Source organism: Corythoichthys intestinalis, chromosome 17 (assembly GCF_030265065.1).
Source record: "Corythoichthys intestinalis isolate RoL2023-P3 chromosome 17, ASM3026506v1, whole genome shotgun sequence".
NCBI classification, from domain to species: domain Eukaryota; kingdom Metazoa; phylum Chordata; class Actinopteri; order Syngnathiformes; family Syngnathidae; genus Corythoichthys; species Corythoichthys intestinalis.
The window spans coordinates 303,868-325,962 of record NC_080411.1 but is presented as its reverse complement, the minus strand read 5'-3'; the positions used below and the strand labels follow the sequence as shown (position 1 = coordinate 325,962).

Genomic DNA, 22,095 nt, shown 5'->3' with positions numbered 1-22,095 from the left:
GCTGTCTAGGCTGGTTTTCTAATTACAGCCCTTTTACAACATTTTGCTTTAGAATTTTCGCTCCCTTTTAAAACGGCAATCTGAAAGTTTGTATGGGTACAATCACATTAATGGTACATAACATATTATTCTGCCTGGGCTAACTCACTTGTGTTTGTGTTGTATTTGTTTAAATAAGCATTAAGCATTTAAATTCATCACTATCGTGAGTATATTGTGAAGCATGCCCGGATGGATGTACCCTCATTTGTTTTCTTATTTTTGGGTGGGGTTTGTACTGTATATCAGCGTGTGAACATTGTTTCTTCCCATAGCCATAAATCTCCAGCAGAGGAATTGAGATGCAGCACAGCAGTGTGGCTGGGATGCCCATGAATTATGAAGATGATAGATAAGAGGCCATGCAACAAACACTGCTAACCAATATTGTCTTTCCACTTGCTGCTTTATTTTCAAGTAGGAATTTTGTACCAAAAGCAATGCAAGTTATCTTGTCACGCCTGATGGAAATGGCTCTTGCACATTTTGGAGGCTGTCCATGGCCTGAACCTGCAAACAGTAGAGCTATTAGAGGATATGGGGGGTGGGAGTGATGTGATGAGTGAAAAGGTGGACAGCTGAATTCTATTTTATGTATAGTGTTTGAGAGAGAGGACGAAAAGAAGTCAGTTGCAATAATCCACACAAGAGGTCCTATAAATGGAGTAACGTGTTTGGGTTTATTGAGGGTTGAAGGCGGCGCAGGTTATTGTCAAGTTCAAATATGAATCCTTTGGTAGACATTTACAATATTACCCAAAATAAGGAGAGAAGGCACTCAATTTACTTGAAAAGCTTGCAGGGAGAAGGCTGGACTACAAAATACAGCTTCCGCGATCGTTCTAACTAGCCCCTCCTTCACCTGGCCTTTTATTTGGGATGGCCCTGGCAACAGGTGTCTTGCCCTAAAAGGGAAAAAGGGGAAGCAAGGTGACGACACCCTTTGTCTTTTTTTTTGCTATGTGTTTGCATGTACTGTAGGTGGAATTATAGTATATAGTACATGTGTGTCAGGACACTTCAGCAAAGCAAAGCGGCCTCTTCTGACCTTGACCAGGCAAGACAAAACATTCTTTCTTTGTGAACAATAATAATAAGCAAAAGCATTTCTTCACTGCAGGCAGCAATTGATAAAAGCAAATATATAATAACAACTTGATAACTATCTTATCAAATACATTTCATGACGAACCGGTTAAAAGGCAGAATTAAACATGTCTATACTTATCAATCACTAAAATGTCTGTTTACTGCAATCAATCATTGGACATACTATTATAGCAATCAATACTTTTTTGGTGAGCCTTCATTGGTAAAAGCAGATATTTAATAACCATTTAATAATCTTATCAGTTATTTTACTGATGTTGGATTGGAAGGCTAGTATGCTGTGAAGAAGAAGAAAATAGTCCATTTTCTCTTTAAACATTCCTTAATTCTCCTAAATGACAGCACATAATTCAGGAGCAAAAAGAAAGCCACAAACACCTAAATTTAATGCATTAAGTAATAAATGAACAATTAAAAGGCGGGCTGACCCAGGCCTCTTTTCTCGAGTGCACCATGATGCCTTCGACAAGATTCAGTCCTGACCTTCCGAATCATACGCTTTTAATTTTGCCATATGTGAATAGGCTGGCCAATGCCAGCCCACAAGTTAACCCTGTAGGGACACCTGTATGGCTCACCCCAAAATGGAAATTCCCTACGTAGCTGCAACAGGGCCACAACTTTATCCGCTTACGATGGCTTGCCACAAGAAAGAAGCTGAGAGATGGCATTCGCATCTTATCCGATTAGAGTCATAAGTTATAGACACTTAGGCTAGGTTCATACTGCAGGTCTTAATACACGAATCCCATTTTTTCGTATTTTTCCGACTCGAGGGAGGCATTACCTTGTCGGTCTGAACGGGACAAGTCGCATAGAAGTGAACCATTTCAAATCCGATCTGGGTCACTTTCGTATGTGGTTTAAATCCGATCTGGACCACATTTTTCCAGAATGTGGCGGCAGTCTGAACTGTCAAGTCTCCCAAATCGGAATTCATACAGCAATTACGTCATCAAAGAGCGAGAGAGACCGGGCGCTACTGTAGCGGTGCAGCTGTGCGTTAGCGCCTAGCTTGCCTTCAACACGGCTTTTGGGGAAGGGTCGGGCTTGACAACAGTCATAAAAAAATAAAATGGGTTGAGGATAAGCCTGAAAATGCTTTGTTTTCTCTCTGCTCCAAGAGCAATATTACAAAATTGCTTACACGGCCGAGAGTCGGGGCAAACTGTCCGTATGTGTGCGTGTCATGCACGGACTATACGAGCGTGCTATCGATCCATATAAACTTTGAATATAAGACTAAACACGGATTATTTATGTCTGTTATTTGTGTCCCCTTTTTGGAAATCAAAATATCATCACTTTTGAATGACTTTGAGCCAGCATGTGTGGTCATGTGTTTTGATGCTCCTGCACATGCCGTTCAGTTTGCTCAGCGCGTGTCAGACTGCGAATTAGTGCGCATGCGTGATACTTGAACGGGCTCAATGGACAAAGGCACTCTAGACAGGCACGCCAAAAAAACAGATATGACAAAAAATCGGATTTGTGCCCTTAGGCTAGGTTCATACCGTAGGTCTTAATGCACAATTCCAATTTTGGGGCGAAACAAATAACTACGCACTGTGCCTGCATGACCCACACACATAAGCCATACGTGTGTGCGTCAGTTTGCTCCGACTCGACCATGTAAGCAATACTGAAACATTGCTCATTTGGCACACAGAAACCGAACATTATCAGGCTTATCATGATCTTCATTGTATTTTTTTATGACTGTGGTCAAGCCCGCCTCCCGCGTAGTAAAAGCCAAGATCAAGCTAGCTAATGAACAGCTACATCGCTGACGTCTTGCGTGTTGTTCTCGCTCTTTGCTGACGTGGTTGCATGAATTCCGTTTTGGGAGACTTGACATTTCAGACCGCCGCCACATTCTGGAAAAATGTGGCCCAGATCGGATTTAAACCACATACGAAAGTGACCCAGATCGGATTTGAAATTGTCCACTTCTATGCGACTTGTCCCGTTCAGAGCGTCAAGTTAATGCCTCACTCGAGTCAGAAAAACACGAAAAAATCAGATTCGTGCATTAAGACCTGCAGTATGAACCCAGCCTTAGTCAATAAGACAACCAATATGGAAATGAATATGCCAAGTAAAATGAAAAAATATGTCGGAATGAATAAATATACAGTATCTACAGCTGTCAAGGATAAAACACAGACTGTTGACCTGAATGGAGGGACACTCCTGTCTGGACTTTGCATGTTCACACCACATGTATATGCCCCCCCCCCCCGGACCAGATACTCTGGTCCTTCCCAAAATCCAAAAAACAGACATGCTTAATTGACTGATCAATATTAAACCCCTCCAAATCCTACATTTGACTTGACTGACAGCTGTTCCATACATATATGTTGGGAAGAGAAACCTGATTTAATTGCTATGCTACTGTCTCAAACGGGAATAAAATCTCAGTCGTCCATCTGGCGCGCACCACGCCAAGCATGAGCCATTAGCAGACAGTGTGTGTGTGTGTGTGATCTTTCTAAAAGCAGAAAAAAAGCCACGTTTCCTGTCTGATTTTTTCATCCCCACCCTTGCTTTGTTTTACAAAAAAAGTTTTTTTTAATGATAAATAAGCAATGACTCCCAAGGACATAAAACTGAATGGCCTTGATTTTGTGTCGTACATAGCCAGGAATGGCGTTTTCTCCATCTTTCTATCTTACTCACTATGTGAACCCTCTTTTCTCCGAGTTCTAAAAGCTTAATCTTTCAGCGTGTTCCTCTTCCTCCACTTTCCCACTACCTACTCAGAGAACCGTGGTGAACATCTTGAGTCTCAATTGTGTGTTAAAAGTATAAACTGAGTGTTTTGCACACTAAACCTGAACTTTAGTTTTGTTAATCTATCAGTGATTTAGCTTTCTGAGCGCCAATCACTTTGAGAGGCAGCCTTGACGCTCTCCAAAGATGCCTGGCTGTAGATTAACACGTGAATATGTGTCAAAGTGTCACTCTCTGATAATGCAGCCGTCGTTCTCCTGGCAACAGGGAGCTGGCGACAGCCAAGGAAGGGACTCAAGTACAGACTCATGCGTCAGTCAATTCTATTCGGTAATTTAGTGCCACCTGGTGGGTACATTTAAAATATAACCCAGAAAAAAGGTTTAACTTTGTGTGTTAAGGCTCCATCACCTCCGCGACCCTCGTGAGGAAGAAGCGGCATGGAAAATGAATGAATGAATGAATGTCCAGTCAGTAACTTTTGCGTGTGTGTATGTACAAATAAGGCTCTTTGTTGATGCAATGAATTGAAATCAGAAAAAATAATTCTGCTTTGGAATTTGAAAAATAACAAAATTTCATTTTTCTGCTATGTAATAGTGAATGTGTGTGTGTGTGTGTGGGGGGGGGGGGGGGTCAATAAAGGACTGGCAGATTCGAGTATGCCTGATGCGAGTATGTCAGATCGTCCGCCATCTATTTAATGAAGAAAATCATGATTAGTTCTTTAAAATAAATGACACATTTATAATTTTGACTTGGCGTCTCCAAATGTGGATATCACATTTTGCATCATCTATTAGCGTGGGCTACGTGAACCACATTTGATGAGCGTCCATACACATGTGGATTTTGACTTTTCTCATACACCGTAGTTATCAACGTCAACGTAGCCCCGCCTTTCGAGTTTTGACAACCAATGAAATTTAGTCTGACTGCTACCCGCCATGCATGAACTTCCTATTTCTCTCAGTTCGATGTCTGTAAACGAAAATAGTGAGAATATGAACGTAGAACAACCACCTGGCGATATTGTGGAAGAAAAGAAATCTACAAGTCCAATGAAACCAGTAGCGATTGACCCAAAGAGAGGACCGCTGAAAAGGTGTTTTTTGGGGGGTGCACGTTTGATGTGTGTCCCGCATTGTAAAGTTACTGGGTTCCCCAACATTTTTGACACTGAGCTAATTTCCGGTACTGTGTCTCTATAATGCGATTTGAGTGCATGAATTCTTAATTTAAAAAAAAAATATATATTATTGATTTGTATTTCTAACTGTATATAGTTTGATTTACTGTTACTTTACTTGGGCTATAGACCCTACCCACGTGACGTCACAAATCCGCTCTCCTGAATGGTACCGCCCAATTGTCCGTCAAAACATAGTGTTAACCTGTTACGGCTACGTACATTCCTCCTATTTACGGCGTGTTTTTCTGCTCCTTAACATTAATAATCAAAATGGTGAAGGCGTGTGTGGCTGTTGGTTGCACTAACAGAGAAGATGGAAGGAGAGACTTGAAGTTTTACTATGCTGTCCTCACTCGGAAGCGTCTACTTTTTTCCAAGCTAGACGGCTAGTGAACGACGCTTTAATAAACAGACTTCTTCCTTTGGTTTTATCTGATTTATTAATGGAATGGCCTTAAACCATTGTCCTCTCCGGACCGTCGTAAAACTACAAAAAAAGTATAGAAGCATAGCATTAGCTACAACGTTAGCTTAGCACGCCAGACTAGTTCACTAAACATAAACAAAAAGTGTTCCATACAAAAAACATAACATTTCTCTTACCAACATAATATGTACATTATCCACAACATCCATACTTACGGACAAATCTTGTCCAAGGATCATGTGAGCACAACGTTGCAACTTAGGCTTCAGCCAGAGACGTCGTGCAGCCATATTGAATTGGCTAGAAAAACAAAAAACCATGTCGCGAGGCGACCACTAGAGTTCGCTGCTGGACAGCACAAAAAAGCCTTCTACAAAACTCACCAAAGGGCAGAACACTCCTCGCCTGGTACAATACAATTGTGCCACTACAAAACACTTTTTTTGTTGTTTTTTTTTGTTTTGAACAATTACAACAACATACGAGATTACTTCTCAACTGGTAGTAGCAAAACCAAATCTGAAATTGGTCTCATAAACAATTTCACATTTCCATCTTTCACAGTTTTAACTTCTGCTTTTCGAACCTTATTGTCTTTACTCTCAAATGTTTTCACAACTCTTCCCATACACCAGTCATTTCTATGTGCAAGAACATCCTTCAATAGCACAATGTCACCAGTTTTTATGTTTGGTTTATCGTCTGTCCATTTTCTCCTTTGTTGCAGAGAGGAAAGGTATTCACTTCTCCACTGTTTCCAAAAAGTGTCCGCCATGCACTGCACTTGCTTCCATTGCTTTGCGTAGAGGTCGGGAGGTGCAAAGTTTCCTGTTGGGGCAGTTAACGTGTTGGTCTTTTGGGTTAGAAGAGTTGCTGGTGTGAGAAGGTTTGGTTTGTCTGGATCTGTTGATACTGGTACGAGTGGTCTCGCATTCATTATTGCCATTACTTCCGCCATGAAAGTACTCAGCACTTCATGAGTGAGTTGGACATTTGTGGCTTTTAAAAGAATTCCATCCAGGATTCGTCGTGCGACTCCGATGAGTCTTTCCCATGCCCCTCCCATATGTGAGGAGTGTGGGGAGTTGAAAAGCCATGTACATCCTTTCTCCTGTAGGTAGGAGGTCAGTTCTGTGTCTTTGTGATCAATTTTGAGTTCGTTGCATGCGCCAACAAAGTTGGTACCTCTGTCTGAACGAAGTATTTGAGCTGGTCCACGGATGCTGAAAAATCTTCTTAATGCGTTAATGAAGCTGGATGTTGACATTGATTCTATGAGTTCAATGTGCACAGCTCTTGTGGACATACAGGTGAAAAGTACAGCCCAGCGTTTACTGTCTGCACTTCCTCCTCTGGTGCGACGTGTGATGACTGACCAGGGGCCAAAAACGTCCAGTCCTACGCTGGTGAATGGGGGCATAGGTGTAAGTCTGTCAATGGGTAAATCCGCCATCTTTTGTGTCTGTAGTTGTCCTCTAAGCTTTCGACAGAGAACACACTTGTGAATTACAGAAGAGACGAGTCTTTTACTGCCTTTGATCCAAAATCCAGCTGCTCTGAGCGCACCCTCTGATAGGTGGCGTCCCTGATGTGCTACCTTCTCATGATAGTATCTGATAAGAAGGACGGCTACATGGTGAGCATTTGGGATGATGAGTGGATGTTTTTCCTCTTTTGTCAAATTTGCAGGTGCCAAGCGTCCTCCTATTCTGAGGAGCCCATCTTCATCGATGATTGGATTTAACTTTTTGAGACAGCTTAGGTTTGGAAGTGGCTTGTTTGCTTTTATGCACCTGTACTCTTCTTTGAATGTTTCAGTCTGAACTGTGTGAATGATGAATTTCGCTGCTTTCTCGAGCTCATTTGGGGTGTTAGTTACACTGAAACACTTCCAGCCTTTACTTTCTGAGTTTGTTTTCTTGAAAGATGCTGTTACACGTTTTAATGATGCAACAGTGTGGCATAATCTCATCCAATGAGAAAATCTTTCAAAACGACGTGACTCGAACTGTGTTACTGAAGCTTGAGTAACAAATGTCTTGATTTCAGGTTTAATCTCTGCATCTGCGTCAGGTTCGATGAGAGCAAATGTGTCACAGTGTGACGTGTCTGTACTCGGCTGTGTCAAAAAAGAAGGACCACTAAACCAGTTTGTATAAGTCAACGCAGGAGCTGCAATTGATCTTGTGGCCTTGTCTGCTGGATTGTCATCTGTGTTAATGTAAAACCATTGTGCAGGATGTGTGGTTTTTCTAATCCTGTTCACTCTGTTTGCTACGTACGTGTAAAATCTCTTTGTGTTGTTATGTATGTAACCTAGGACGATTTTGCTGTCTGTAAAAAATCTGACAATGTCCACTTCAATGTCAATCTCATCTCTAATGAGTTCATACATTTCTACAGCCAATACTGCTGCGCACAGTTCCAACCTAGGGATAGTGTGAGCAGGTCGGGGGGCCACTTTGGACTTTCCCATGATGAAACCTGTGTGCCACTGACCTTCAGTGTTGAGCGCTCTCAGATACGCTACTGCTCCTATGGCCATGGTGGAGGCATCTGAGAATATGCACAGTTCTTTTCTCACAGCAGTGGTCTGAGAAAAAGGTAGGTAGCACCTTGGTATCCGTAGCTGCTCGAGGTGCTTCAACGAGGTTCTCCATTTGTTCCACTCCTCTTCTCTTTCAATGGGAAGTGGTTCATCCCAGTCCTTTTGCTCTGCCGACAGTTCACGTAGAAGAGCTTTTCCCTGCATTGTTATGGGAGACACGAATCCTAGCGGATCATACAAACTGTTAATTGTAGCCAAAACACCTCTTCTAGTATATGGCTTTTGATCAGTGTGGACATGAAAAGTAAAACAGTCATTTTCAAGATCCCACAACACCCCTAAACTTCTTTGTAAGGGTATGTTGTCAAATTCTAAATCCAAGTCTTTTAGATCCTTCGCTCTCTCGGCGACAGGAAATGCTTCAACTACTTTGCTGTCGTTGGAGGCTATTTTGTGCAGCTTTAAATTTGACTGGGCCAACATGTTTTGTGCATTTGTCAGTATTTCAACAGCTTCTTCTGAGCTTGCTGTGGACGCAAGGCCATCATCAACATAAAAATGTCTCATTACAAACTGTTTTGCATCCAGTCCATGCTCCTCCTCTCCCTCGACTGCAGCGCGCCTCATGCAATAAATAGCCACAGCCGGAGACGGACTATTTCCAAAAACGTGGACCTTCATTCTATAATCACATACACTTTTACTCATGTCATTATTCTCATACCAAAGGAATCTTAAATAATCCCTATGATCTTCTCTGACTTGAAAGCAATAAAACATTTGTTGCACATCAGCAGAAAATGCTACAGACTCTTTTCTAAAACGCATAAGAACGCCTAGTAGCGTGTTGTTCAAGTCCGGTCCACTTAGTAACACTTTGTTAAGTGACTGACCTTCGAACTCTGCACTTGAATCAAAAACTACCCTTAATTGGTTAGGTTTTTGAGGATGATACACACCAAATGATGGTAAGTACCAATGTTCTTTGTTTGAGTCCAAAATTGGAGCGATCTCCGCATGGTCGTTGTCCAGCATGTTTTGAATAAACTCCATGTATTGTTTTTTCATTTCAGGATTTCGGTCCAGTGTTTTTCTGAGTGACTGGAGACGTTTGAGTGCTTGCTCCTTGTTACTTGGAAGCTTTGGTCTTGGAGATTGGAATGGCAATGGCGCCACCCAGCTGTTATCTTCATTTTGATATACTTCTTTTTCCATAATGTCAAGAAAATATTTGTCTTCTATTGAGAGTGCCGGTTTGTCGTCATCTTTGGTTCTCTCAAAAACAGTTTGTCCCAGCTGATCCGTGTTTGTATTTTTACGTTCGTTTTGGGAAGTTGGTTTAGTGTTTGACTGGCTACTAAAACCATTCGACTCTTTGATTTGAAAGGTGTTAGGACATGGGCTGAAGTAAGAAGCACGGCCATTCTGAAGAACGTTTGTTTTGAGGACGTTCACGTTTGGAGGTTTGTGCGTCTTACCCAGGCAGGTTTCACCAACTATAACCCAACCCAAGTCTAAACGTTGTGCATAGGGGGTACTACGCGGTCCATTAATCCTCTCTCGAACTTTGTGTAACTGGATAATGTCACGTCCCAAGAGCAATAGGATTGGTACTTTTTCTTCTACCGGAGGTATTTTGTTTGCTATCCTTTGCAGGTGAGGGTACTGCATAGCAACTTGTGAAGATGGGATCTCTCTTCTATCGTCAGGAATCATGTCACATTCAATTAGGTTTGGGAGTGGGAGCTTTACTCTACCATCCACTGACTCAATCATGAAGTTTGATGCTGTTCTGCCGACATTATCTGACAGGCCTGAGCATGTTCTAAGCTTATAAGTGTCCGAGCGTGTCTCTATGTTGAAGAGCTCGAAAAACTGAGACTTGACAAGCGACTTGTTGCTTTGTTCATCAAGTACAGCATATAGCTTTACTGCTTGATCTCGCTCACCCTTTGGGTACACTATTACAGGGCTTATTTTTGAGCATGAAAGTGTGCTGTTTGCATCACCACATACTTCAGTGCATTTAGAAACAACTGAGACACTTACATCTTCGTGTGTCTCCCCGCCATCACCTTTCTCAACTTCAGAACTTTCCTCTGGAGCAGGAAGTGGACCTGGATGTAGCGCTGTCAAATGTCTTTCGCTGCCACATTCCATGCACCTAATTTGCATATTACAGTCTTTCGCTAAATGCTGAGTTGAGCTACAACATTTAAAACAAATTCTGTTGTCTTTCAAGAATGACTTGCGTTCATCAATGGGCTTGGCTCTAAAGGTTTTGCACTTTGTAAGCGGGTGAGGTTTCTTATGTAATGGACATAGCTTGTCCGGACTTTCTGCTGGCTTACTAAAACATTTTTGAGCTGTACTGGTGTCAGTTGGAATGTCTGTTTTGTGCACGGAAACCACTCGCCTGTTATCACTTTTGAAGCTTTTTTCCTTTTTGAAGCTTGTGTTGACAGGAGATGTGATGACGAAGCTTGGGTCATTTCTTATTTTTGCTTGTTGTCTCACAAATTTTGAAAAGACACTAAAAGGTGGAAAGACGACTTTGTGTTCTTCTTTGTACTTCGCTCCTGTAGCGATCCACTTGTCCTGAAGCCCGTAAGGTAGCTTGTCCACGATGGGGTTGACTCCTCGAGACGTGTCCAAATACGATAGGCCTGGTAAGTATCCTCCGTCCTTGGCACATTCAATTTCTTGTAGAATGTCACCTAGCTCTCGTAACTTTGTGTTGTCCCTGTTGTTAAGTTTGGGAAACTGTTCAATCTTTTTTAGCAATGCATTTTCCATGACTTCAGGTGACCCGTAGCATTCCTCCAGTCGTTCCCACAAAAGATGAAGTGCAGCTGTTGGATTGAAGACATGAACTGATCGGATTCTTTTAGCTTGCTGGCGAGACTCATTTCCAAGCCACTTTATCATTAAATCTATTTCTTCTTGGGCTGTTAATCTCAAGTCCTTAATGGCATTTTGGAATGACGCCTTCCATGCCCAGTAGTTCTCTGGGAGATCATCAAACTGTAAAAGTCCAGTACTCAACATTTCTCTCCGTCTCAGGTAACATGTGATGTTCTGTTTTCCCTGCGTCTCTGCCGGGGTTGGAAGAGTGTCATACGGGTACAGTTTGGGTGGACTGCGTTCTTCTCTCTCTTGTGTTTGCTGCTCCACTTTGATGTCAGGTTTTTTCTCACTGTAAAAATTTCTCTCATCTATTTCTGTGTTCATCGCCATTTCACATTGCTCACGTGCTGCTTTGTGGCTGGCGAGTGGATCCATTTTCGATAAAAATCTTTCATAGTAGCTGTCTGGATGGCTTTGAACAAACTCTGCTGTACGTTGCATTGGATTGGCAGGTTGTCCTACAATTGAATGTCTTACTTCAGATTTTGTGAAACTTTCTTCTTCTTCATAAACAGCAGCCTCTGCTTCTGCGGCTGCAACTGCCTTTTGACAACTTAAGACGTGTAGATTGGCTTCAAGCTCAGATTTTTGCTTCATCATGGTAGCTTCTTTTTCTGAATATGCCAACTGTGCACGTGCGGCTACTGCTTTTGCTCGCGCCTTTAGTGCTGCAGAACTAGTTGATGAACTAGTAGATGAACTCTTGGATGTATGCGTGCGTATAGACCTGACCTGTGAGTCTGCATTGCTTGCGTTATCCATGTTCTCTGTATTGTCTGCATAGTCTCTGTTTTCCACTTGTCTTTGTTGTTGCCTTGGCGTTGCTCCTTCGTCTGTAGAATCCAGGTGTTTTTCTGACCGTAGGCTCATTGTTGTGTGTTGCGTCGTAGTTGATCCCGCCGCGCTGATGTCCTTTTACTATGCTGTCCTCACTCGGAAGCGTCTACTTTTTTCCAAGCTAGACGGCTAGTGAACGACGCTTTAATAAACAGACTTCTTCCTTTGGTTTTATCTGATTTATTAATGGAATGGCCTTAAACCATTGTCCTCTCCGGACCGTCGTAAAAGGACAAAAAAAGTATAGAAGCATAGCATTAGCTACAACGTTAGCTTAGCACGCCAGACTAGTTCACTAAACATAAACAAAAAGTGTTCCATACAAAAAACATAACATTTCTCTTACCAACATAATATGTACATTATCCACAACATCCATACTTACGGACAAATCTTGTCCAAGGATCATGTGAGCACAACGTTGCAACTTAGGCTTCAGCCAGAGACGTCGTGCAGCCATATTGAATTGGCTAGAAAAACAAAAAACCATGTCGCGAGGCGACCACTAGAGTTCGCTGCTGGACAGCACAAAAAAGCCTTCTACAAAACTCACCAAAGGGCAGAACATTTACCGTATTCCGAGGGATCCAAAGAGGAGAGCGAAATGGACGGCTGCAGTTCGACGTGAAAACTGGGCACCAAAAAATCACCACAGACTATGTAGTAGTCATTTTATATCCGGTAAGATGCATTTAAGATATACTTAGAGGGTTTTGGCCTGACAAATAACCACAATTAAGATCATTGCTAGGCTAATCGCCGACAACATACACGTATGTATGCAGTGAGAGTGCTATCGCTAAACCATATAAACATTTAAAGCCTGAACTCCATTGACAAACGACATGAAATACATTAGACTTGACAGTGGATGTTAGCAATAACAAAAGATTTTGAATTGAAAATTTCGTAACTCACCTTTCCAAGCACAAGATAGATTCCTGCCGAATTTTCGTGGACGAGGACCTGTTTCACCCAACCAGCAACGAAGTTTTTATAAGCCTCCAAGCTCTTGAAGTTTTTCAAATTTTCGTGAGAATAGGCTGATTTTGTGTGGACAAGATAATTGTAAATATCAGCGTAGCAGATGTCAGGCAGACAGGGCGAAGACAGTGGGTCGAAAAACATCGATTTGGGCATCAAATATGGATCTGGCGACTGTATAGAACGAAGCTTTTCCACATAACGCCTTTTATGCAACACATCCAGTGAGTTTACGGCATCAGAAAGCACCGGGTCTTCCATGAAATGTATTTTAAATTCCTCGATCAATTGAAACCAATGCTAATACAGAGACAAAATGACGGACAAGTGGGCGGCACCATACAGCGAGCACGTGGTTTTGTGACGTCGGTGGGTAGGGTCTATATCATGTGAATGATGTCTTACAGTTATCAGGAAAGTGATCAATGCAGAACAATACTTCATTTTCATAAATCGGGCAGTTTGTTTCTCCCACATTCCTAGGAAGTCACAATTTCCCATCAAAGATTAGGACCTGGTGCCATCTGGCACTTTACAATTGGCACCACCTCGTGACCATGGATATACTCTAATCTATGTTTGTAAATCTTTACCATCTAACTTGTCTTTTTAACATTGACACTAGGCCTGTCGCGATAACAAATTTTAGTGGGCGATCATTTAGCTCATAAATTATTGCAATATGCGATATTATTGCGCGCGCCCCCCCCCCCAAAAAAAATTTTAAACCGATTTACCATAACACAGTGAGAATACAGTATATATTAATCGATCATGTACACCCATTTAAGCGCAATAAATGTTAACTCTTAAATTCAAAAATACTTTTTAAGAAATCACAACGAAAAATAGGTCATGCCTCTTTTAAGTAAAAGACAACAATATTACTATCGCACAGAAACACAGAATAAATAAAATGTCTTTTTCAAGAAAAAATATTAATAACTTAAGCATTTAGGCAAACGAAAACTTTTGCCCTCATAGCATCTGCTATGGCGTTCCATGTGTAACATTCTGATTGGATGTTTTCCGAGGCACCCTGATGCGCACACAACGGTGATGTAGTTTTGTTCATGTGACGCGGCAGTGAGAGACACAGACTGCCGAGAGCCACCGTTTGAGGAAGTGTTGTTAGCGCCGTGTGTTAATAAAAAAAGTTGTCAGCACGTCGTGTGTTTGATATCATTGCCAGAAAAACAGGACACCATCCAGCTTCCTTTTTAATGTTGTCCTTAAAATGATGATATGCCGCATCATAAATCACATTGTGACTTTCCACCTCCATGATGGAGCGTTCTTTGTCCGTGTTCGCCGGTGTTTTAACCGTGATTAAGCAACTGGGCTGTTGACTCCAAGCCCGGCTCCGCCCATTTTGACCGTTGCGTCTCCGGCAAAAATGGAAAATAGCCCAAACCATCCGGCATGCCGGAGATAGTCCGTAGTCAATCTGGAGCACTGACGCGGCGGGATATGTTGAACGATAGGTTATAATGGAAACGGATTGGCTCCGGCGCTATTTTTTTGCCAGACCCGGACAGAACAAAGATGTGTCTGGTGTGTTTTGGCACTGAGTCCTTGTCGCAGCATATTGCATAGTTGGTAACAAGGAAGCTGAACTTTTAACAGCACGTCTGCCGCACGCGCGTGCACGTGAGGCAATAAATCGCAGCGGGAAAATTATCGCCTTCATTTTTATTTACCTTGCGATAAATGGAATTATTGCACATCGCGACAGGCTTAATACACACCTTTCTATAACACTGTATTTTCTGAGAAAATAGTTGGTGGGCGGTACCCCATTAACTGATGGCCAGCCAATCACACTAATACCGGTCTCTTCATTTAATGTTATTTTTTGAAGATGCATTCATGAACACTCACTCTCTAAAAACACTTGTCCTTGTAGAACTTCTTTTTCAAAGTCGAATAAAGTCCACTCAAACTTCAAATCACCGGTAAGTACCGAGCACAATTAAATCCAAAAACATTTATGAAATATCAGCAATGTTATTATGTTTTGATCACAGGGTCACGTCACCAAAATTTCCAAAGCGAGTCTTGAAGAAGAGGTGGAGGATTTGGAGCGAAGGCAAATGCAGCTGGATGCTGAGATTGCACAGCTTGAACTGGAGTGAGTACAGCTGCTTTCGGTCCTTGAAAATGGAGTTTACATGTTATGCAGCAGCAGACTGGTGGCGAAAGATCCAATGATATTCCTTTTTAGTCTCAATTAGGCATGTACCATTTTGACGCTATGATAACCTTATGCAAAAAAAAAACCCCGGTTTCACGATATTGCAACTATAGCTCTAAAATGTGTTATTTTGAGATGTACGGGTTATTAAAAAAATCCATTGAAGAGGATTTTTTAATTTTTCACAACATATGAACATGAATATAATGTTCAAATAAATAACTGAAATATTTATAATGAAATTGAAATAAATAGAACTTATAGACTAAACCCACAGCTCAAATTTCCCCCCCCAAAAAATCCATAAAAATGTAAAAACACAACTGAATAAAATCAGGCACTTCATTGACTTTAAAGCTCCATCTTTAGAGACTTGCTCATTGTCTACATATTTCTCTCTCAGTCCAAGTAATGATCTGAGTATGTTCACCTGTTCTGAGTTAATATACCACTACTACTACTATTAATATTCATGAAAAGCGAGTGTGTCGCCAAAGAGAAAAAACACCACAGGCTGTATTATGAAAATGTTGTTTTGAACAGATGTTTATAATGGCAAACGAATTTAGGTTGCCAACAGTCCCGGATAGTGCATGACAACCTGCAATATAGGAACTTCCTGTTTCAGGTTGTCCCGCACAATCCAGGACTGTTGGCAAGTACACTAGCGCGGAAGACTTTAGAAAAGTTGGCTAATGGTAGAAAGGAACTGAGTGAGCCGTCTTGGCATGCTAACAAGCCACATTATCTGCCTCGTTAACAGACTAGTTACGCGACGTCATAGTATTTGTTTTACTATCGCTAGACACACTAAACACGCTGGAGAGACCTCTTGACAGATGATGCTCACGTAAATGTGAAATCAAATATGAGGTGTTGCAGCTGCCCTCCGCAAGCAAGTCTAGAGCTCGGATGTCCTTCCTCCTCTAACTGGCGCCGTCTGCTTCTTTTCGGTAGCCAAAGTACTCCCATACAAGTGATTTTGTTTTTTTGGGCAGCGGAAAAAACTCCCCAACTTCAGCCATTGTGTCATCTCTAGCCTATAGCACAGATAGCGTCACTGACGGACATAGCAACAACGGTGGGGAAGGGGTGAGCGCTCCCGCTCCATTTTTCGATGCATTTTTGGAACATAAAAAATAGCTAATTCCGTACTACAGTATGACGGAAAATGTATTAAACCGTGACATTTTAATACCACGGTAAACCTTGAAGCTGGCACATGCCTAGTCTAAATAATATTGTTTCTCTTCAGAGGATACAAAGTGGAGGAGCTGAACGATCACATTGATATGCTGCACGAGTACAATGACATTAAGGACATTGGACAGTCTCTCCTGGGCAGATTAGGTATGAAAAATGACTATAAACATGACAGATCAATGCTCTGATTGATGTACCAGCAGCAAAAGCTACAGTGTGCTTTATACTAAACTGTTTCTTAAATTCAAAGTTTCTGGAATAGTGATGTTCCGATCGTATATTTTTGCATCCGAGTCGCCTGATTTTCAGTGTAATATAATATAATATTGGCAGTGTAAACCCATTGGCAGTGTATCAAATACTTGTTCTCCCCACTGTATATATGTTTCATACTCCGTGACACTCCTGGTAAAAAAGAAGTACTGTAAAAAGTAAGGAACTGTAACATGTTTGGAACTTTGGATTTTTTTTCACGGTATTCAATCGGCAGATTCTGAAAATCAGGCGACTCGGACGCAAAAATATAATATTGTTTCTTTTGGCAATGCCATTGTATTTCTAGATTATTGTGTTACTTTTTAGCCCTTCAAAACACACACACACAAAAATGTATGTTTTAAAATGGAAAAACCCCATCGTTTTTATCTGATTCCGATCCTCTGAAAAACTGCCCGATTTCCCATCACGTGATGGGATCGGGGACATCCGTAGTCCGGAAATGATTTCATTTCACTCTTTAAAAGGAAATCAAAAACATTACAGTACTCTGTTTGTGCAACAGTGGTAACAGAGCAATTGCACAATCTAAAAATTGCATCTTATCAGAAGAGAAATTTCAGCCAGTGAAGGGCGAGTTAGTCTCTGGTTGTTTTAAACAAACAACGACAAAAAAAAAAAAAAAACACTGTTTGGGGTTGCGTAAGATTTGAAACGGCTATTTAGAGTAAACACACTTGATGGCGAACGTGGAATTTGGATTATGATTACTACATGTTAAGGATACATGATATTGGTTTAGATAGCTTAGGGCTTGTCCAAAAAAAAGCATGTACTTTCATTAAGTAATTATGATGTGATTGCTTAATGAGTCATTTTACAAATGTGTATACAATATTTTTAGTACTCACCATAAATCGGACTGTTGTGTGCATGTTTGTTGTTATCTGCTATCATATTGTAAAATGGCTTGATGAAAACAGCTATTCATTATCAGCAAAATTACACTGGAGAAATGACAGTAAACATTAAAGCGCTCAAAACAATCAACAGGATATCTGGCTGGAGTTAGGTCATCATGACTTATTAGTCAAAACCACAATCCCCCTGTTTTCCTTGACAAATGTTCAGTCTTCTTGCCCTAATTGAAAATTGGTGTTCGTGAAATGAGAAATTGTCCCTCCTACTTGTATTGTCGCAGCCAGACACTAAAACAGCAATTCACTATTTTTGATGTTAGATATTGATCATTTTCTCTAATCAAATACCCAAGAAGCATAAGAAATGGCTCAACAATCAAAATGCCGACCACACGTAAGGATATTTGACTTGAAAGAAAAAAATCTGCCTAACCCTATGGTGGTGGTATCCGCAAGGCTTTGTTTCTGTTTAAAAGTAATGCTGCTTATGTGTAAAAATGAAGGTAACCCTCTTGCACAGAAATGATGCCAAACTAGTGCTGCCGATTGCTAACAATATATAAACTGTTGCATGTTAAAATACTGTATGTGAAAATGATGCAGTCCGTTAAAATGTTTGGATTATGGTTGTTCGGCAGTTAGCCAGTAGAGGCCACTGGAGTTTTGTTTCAACTGAATTTAAAGACCCGTTTTAGAACTTGTTTCTTTGAACAATATAATAAAAACACTCCCTTTCCTCGGCTCAGCAGACCACATGAAGTATTTTGTTTTCTAGTGTTGTTGAAGAAAAATGTGACAACTATGATCTAAGCCATCCAGTCAATGTGGTTTTGTGACACATCGTAAGCGTTCATAAATCATCTAAATCGTAGGGTTTTATCAGATGATTGTGGTGCTGTTTACAAATGACAAGGTCAAGCAGTGACTTGAAAATGCGGAAGTGTGTCTAACGTTAGCCTTGTTCTTGCAAACTTTGAATGAATCACAATCAGTCATAAGGGCGGGGGGATGCCTTTTCCCCCAGATTTGCAAGAATTAAGGTGACCTCAGCAGCACCAGCGCTCATTTTAATTTCTGCACATTTGTTACTTTTATCATACGACACATAGCATTGTTGTGAAACTTGGTCCTCCCATTTAAACGCTCTAAAAATCATGTCAATGGCGACTCTTTTGTAAATAGAGCTAGCGTTTCCCCTCCAGTACAATGGTCATCTTTCACCACGCTTAGGCACAATCACGGTCTCTATTATTGACACACATGCGTACAGTCTAATAGAAACACACAGCAACTTCCTCTCTGACGTCGCCTCGCTCATTTTCAACACACGCTTTCACAAAGAGCCCTAGCTTAGACACAGAGTCGATGCTCTCCACGCCGTCAATTCTGAGGGGGCGGGCACGGGTGGGTAACCGGTGATGTGAGGAGATGCTCTGCAGGACAAGTCAGAGACGACTGTCCGGCTGTAGATGATGGCAACTGTGTCCCAGTGGACACTTTCTCAATCAAAGGGGAATTTTTAAAAGTGACATATGAAGAAGCTGTCCCATTTTGTTTTTTGCAAATTGAGAAAAAGAATTTTCTATTTCCAAGATGAAATCTATTTTTATATTGGTTATTCTACAATCCCAAGGACTAATCATTGACATTGTATTAACCTTTCATCCTAATGCTTTAAAAAGAAGAAAATGAATTCATTTGATTGCACAGTCAGTTATCTTCATTCTTGCTACAGTATCCTCAACATCATGACAAGATTTTTGTCAAATTGGTTTTAGTGGTCATGTCTCCCAATCTTTCGGAGGTTATTCACCTGACCGTAATCCAACTGAGCATGCATTTCACTTGCTGAAGATAAGAGGTGCATTGGCTCTATTTTCTCAGTTCATCTCCAAATTGGGCATACCACAAACCATAGAGGCATGAAAAAGTTGGGTGTTTGACAGATTACAAATCACCAGCTAAAATGTTTTGTGCATGTTGTGTTGTGTTGTGTTGTGTTGTGTTGTGTGAGCAACAAATGAGGTCATGCAGCACCAGTCCCTCCCTAAGCAGCCTCTTGCTCATGTTTTACTGGTTCTATGGTTTCCACCAGAGTTCACTACATTTCTCTCAGTTTATTTAACGTTAACAGTAGAAAACAGAAACAGAAGGACACTTCTCTCTAAGCAGCTTCCTACTTCAGTTCAGCAGGTTAGAAAATTCACCCAGTTTAATGTTATGCTAACTCTGATGCCGGTCAGACTTTCAGTAGCAAAATTTGCAGTGTGTTCCCCACCCCAAAAGGGGTAGTTTGAATATAATTCACTGAATGAAGGTAGTGTCAATTCTATCCTTACAACATATGGAAAGACAATCTAAATCTTCTGTATAACTGAACTCATTATATAATGCATATAAGGTGGCTTAAAGGTTGGCGGGGACAGTTTGAGCATCCTGAAAAGTTGCTAGTGTTATGTCCCTACCGTGCCAATGCAGACCTACGCCCTTGGACAAAAGTGAAATATTTGTAATTCCACCTAATTAGTGTTTCGACTTCACGAAAACATGTTTTAGCATCCATTTTTAAGTGCATCTCTGTTCGTCCTTCAAAACATATTGCTTTTGTTTCAGGCTGTGATGTTTTATTGTTTAGCCTGTACTACTTTTTGGTCTACTACATCAAATCTTGTTCTTGTTAATATAAAAATAAATAAATAAGGGCAACCAACTTCTGAACTCAGCAAAGCAGCGCTTCTGTTCTGGTTCAGAACACTGGGAAAAGCCCTATAGTAGGAGACCGGGACCAAGTTCATTCATTCAGCCATAGTCTAAACCGCTTATTCTCACGGGGGAGCTGTAACTGGGACCAAGTACCTGTTGAAATTCTTTTCTTCAAGAGATACCAGAAATGACCCAATGTTCAGGCTTCATTTGTGGTTTTCATATACAGTTCATTCTGTATCAATTAATAAACGAAATACATGTTTAAGGTTGACTGCAACTGCTGCTGCTTTTTCCTTTCTTGCAGCTACTCTACGTGGGACCACCACACGAGACCTCTACAGCCACTTTGGTTTGCAATTGGACGATTGACAGTAAAAATGACGTTTTTGAAAAATGGAGCTGGCTGTCAACTTTAATTTATCCAAACAACAGTGTATGAAATACACATCTGAAAAGGTTTATTAGTTATTTAGAAAAAAATGTATTTAAATGTGTTAAAGCATTGTGTGTAAAGTTTTCACACGGACACATCATTCTTTCCAACTGAAAGCATGTCACAATTCAGCTACGTTGGGTGCACAGCATTTCAAAAATGAGATTGTATTTCTATTTTGTTCACGTGATTTCATACCATCGATGAAGCTTTACAGACAGCTCAGCTCCACGGCGTCCTACACAAAAGTTTCCTCAGTTGAGTGCTTGTGGGTGTGTCCTTATCTGCCTTGAAACAGTGTGTGGGTTTTTGCCACTGGAGCAGCACAGGCAAGCGTTTTTGTGGCCTCCAGTGATGCTAATTTTTGGTCTACTTTCAGACTCATCTCATGTTTTTATCTTGAGGCATAACTGTGTATCAGATCTCTGTAGATAATAAAGTTATATTAAGAGTTAACGTTTATCTCTTTAGACTTTGGTATTGTTAAAGTAACTATTGATAAGAATATCTGCTCAAATTAGCGGGTGCCTTCCAGGCCACCGAGGTAACGCGCAGTTGTCAAGCCACGCACCTTCCTTATGTACACTTTGACCTACAGTATTTGCTGCCATTGCTCTTTCTGAAATTAACTGATTCACTTATCGATGAAAATGCAATCGTCAACTCGTTGCCTGCCAATGACGGGATAGATGTCAAATTCATTTGAATGGAATTACTGGCAGGGGCTAAATGGAAGTCAAAAGTTTCTGAGGTGACTTTTTCCATAGCTCATTGTTTGCCATTGACATCAAATGATCGCTGTCAGCCCTCCCCGTCAAAATGGATTGGATTTGTACCACCATCATGGCAGTTAATGAGTTCAGACGTACAAAACTAAATGTCCTTACCCGACATGTGACATTTCGAAGTTACCAAAAGGCCAAAGCTGATGTCTATTTTGAGCTAGCATGCAAGGAGGTGTGCATTCACTTGTTTCCCAAAACTGAGGCACTGTATTTGTTGGTGTTTCCATTTTTATCATGTCGATACTGGTAAATAAGTGTGGCAAAATAGCACCAACCCACTTTGCCAGCCCTTGCCCCACTGGAGACATTTTTTTTTTTTTTATGTCAAGGCACCACTTCTCTAGAATAGAAATCCCCAATTTGGCCAAATTTCAAAATTGTCCGATATGTATGTGCGATACATCATTGGAAAGCTTAAAATCTCAATTTTCTGGGGGAAGAAAATTTTGAACAGCAGGGCATTTAAAAAAACAAACAAAAAACAGCAAAACCCTAACTGGAGGTGAGAGCACGAGACAGTAGCATTAAAGATGCCATGATTTTAACGAGATGTTATCGCGTACTTACCTCTTTTTGATCCAAAAACTTTGTGTAGCATGTATCACCGAGTGTCAAGACACAGCTGTGAATGGCCACAGCAGGATTTGAGGGGATTTTATGGGTGAAACGTGGTCATATAACAAGGGTCGCGATGTAGAAATCGCAGACAACAAGGAGTGGGCGAGATTTTCATTTTCATATATTAACCCTTTAAAAAAAAAGTTTTTCTTTGTTTGGATCGATTATCATCTAAAATATTGGGGGAAATGCGACTGTAACGGGGAGGAAAACAATTAAGCGATAGTTATGAGGTAGATA

The 22,095-nt window shown here is 41.0% G+C and overlaps 2 protein-coding genes across 4 annotated transcripts; one reads left to right on the top strand and one right to left on the bottom strand.

Moving 5' to 3' along the window:
• Positions 1–434: 434 nt before the first annotated feature.
• LOC130905982 (uncharacterized) lies at positions 435–7,656 on the bottom strand. 3 transcript variants are annotated; one of them, XM_057819817.1, is made up of 3 exons: positions 5,720–7,656; positions 827–944; positions 507–549 (listed from the first exon to the last, which is right to left on the bottom strand). In XM_057819817.1, the coding sequence occupies exon 1, from the start codon at positions 7,474–7,476 to the stop codon at positions 5,992–5,994; it is 1,485 nt and encodes a 494-aa protein (XP_057675800.1). In that variant the 5' UTR covers positions 7,477–7,656; the 3' UTR covers positions 507–549; positions 827–944; positions 5,720–5,991. The 3 variants fall into 3 exon arrangements, with proteins under 3 accessions (XP_057675798.1, XP_057675800.1, XP_057675797.1); XM_057819815.1 differs by lacking the exon at positions 827–944 and having other exon boundaries at positions 435–549; XM_057819814.1 differs by lacking the exons at positions 507–549; positions 827–944 and adding an exon at positions 5,444–5,564.
• Positions 4,851–21,475, top strand: swi5 (SWI5 homologous recombination repair protein). The gene is made up of 5 exons (XM_057819818.1): positions 4,851–4,990; positions 14,687–14,735; positions 14,808–14,911; positions 16,230–16,324; positions 20,324–21,475. The coding sequence occupies exons 1-5, from the start codon at positions 4,863–4,865 to the stop codon at positions 20,386–20,388; spliced, it is 441 nt and encodes a 146-aa protein (XP_057675801.1). The 5' UTR covers positions 4,851–4,862; the 3' UTR covers positions 20,389–21,475.
• Positions 21,476–22,095: the final 620 nt, after the last annotated feature.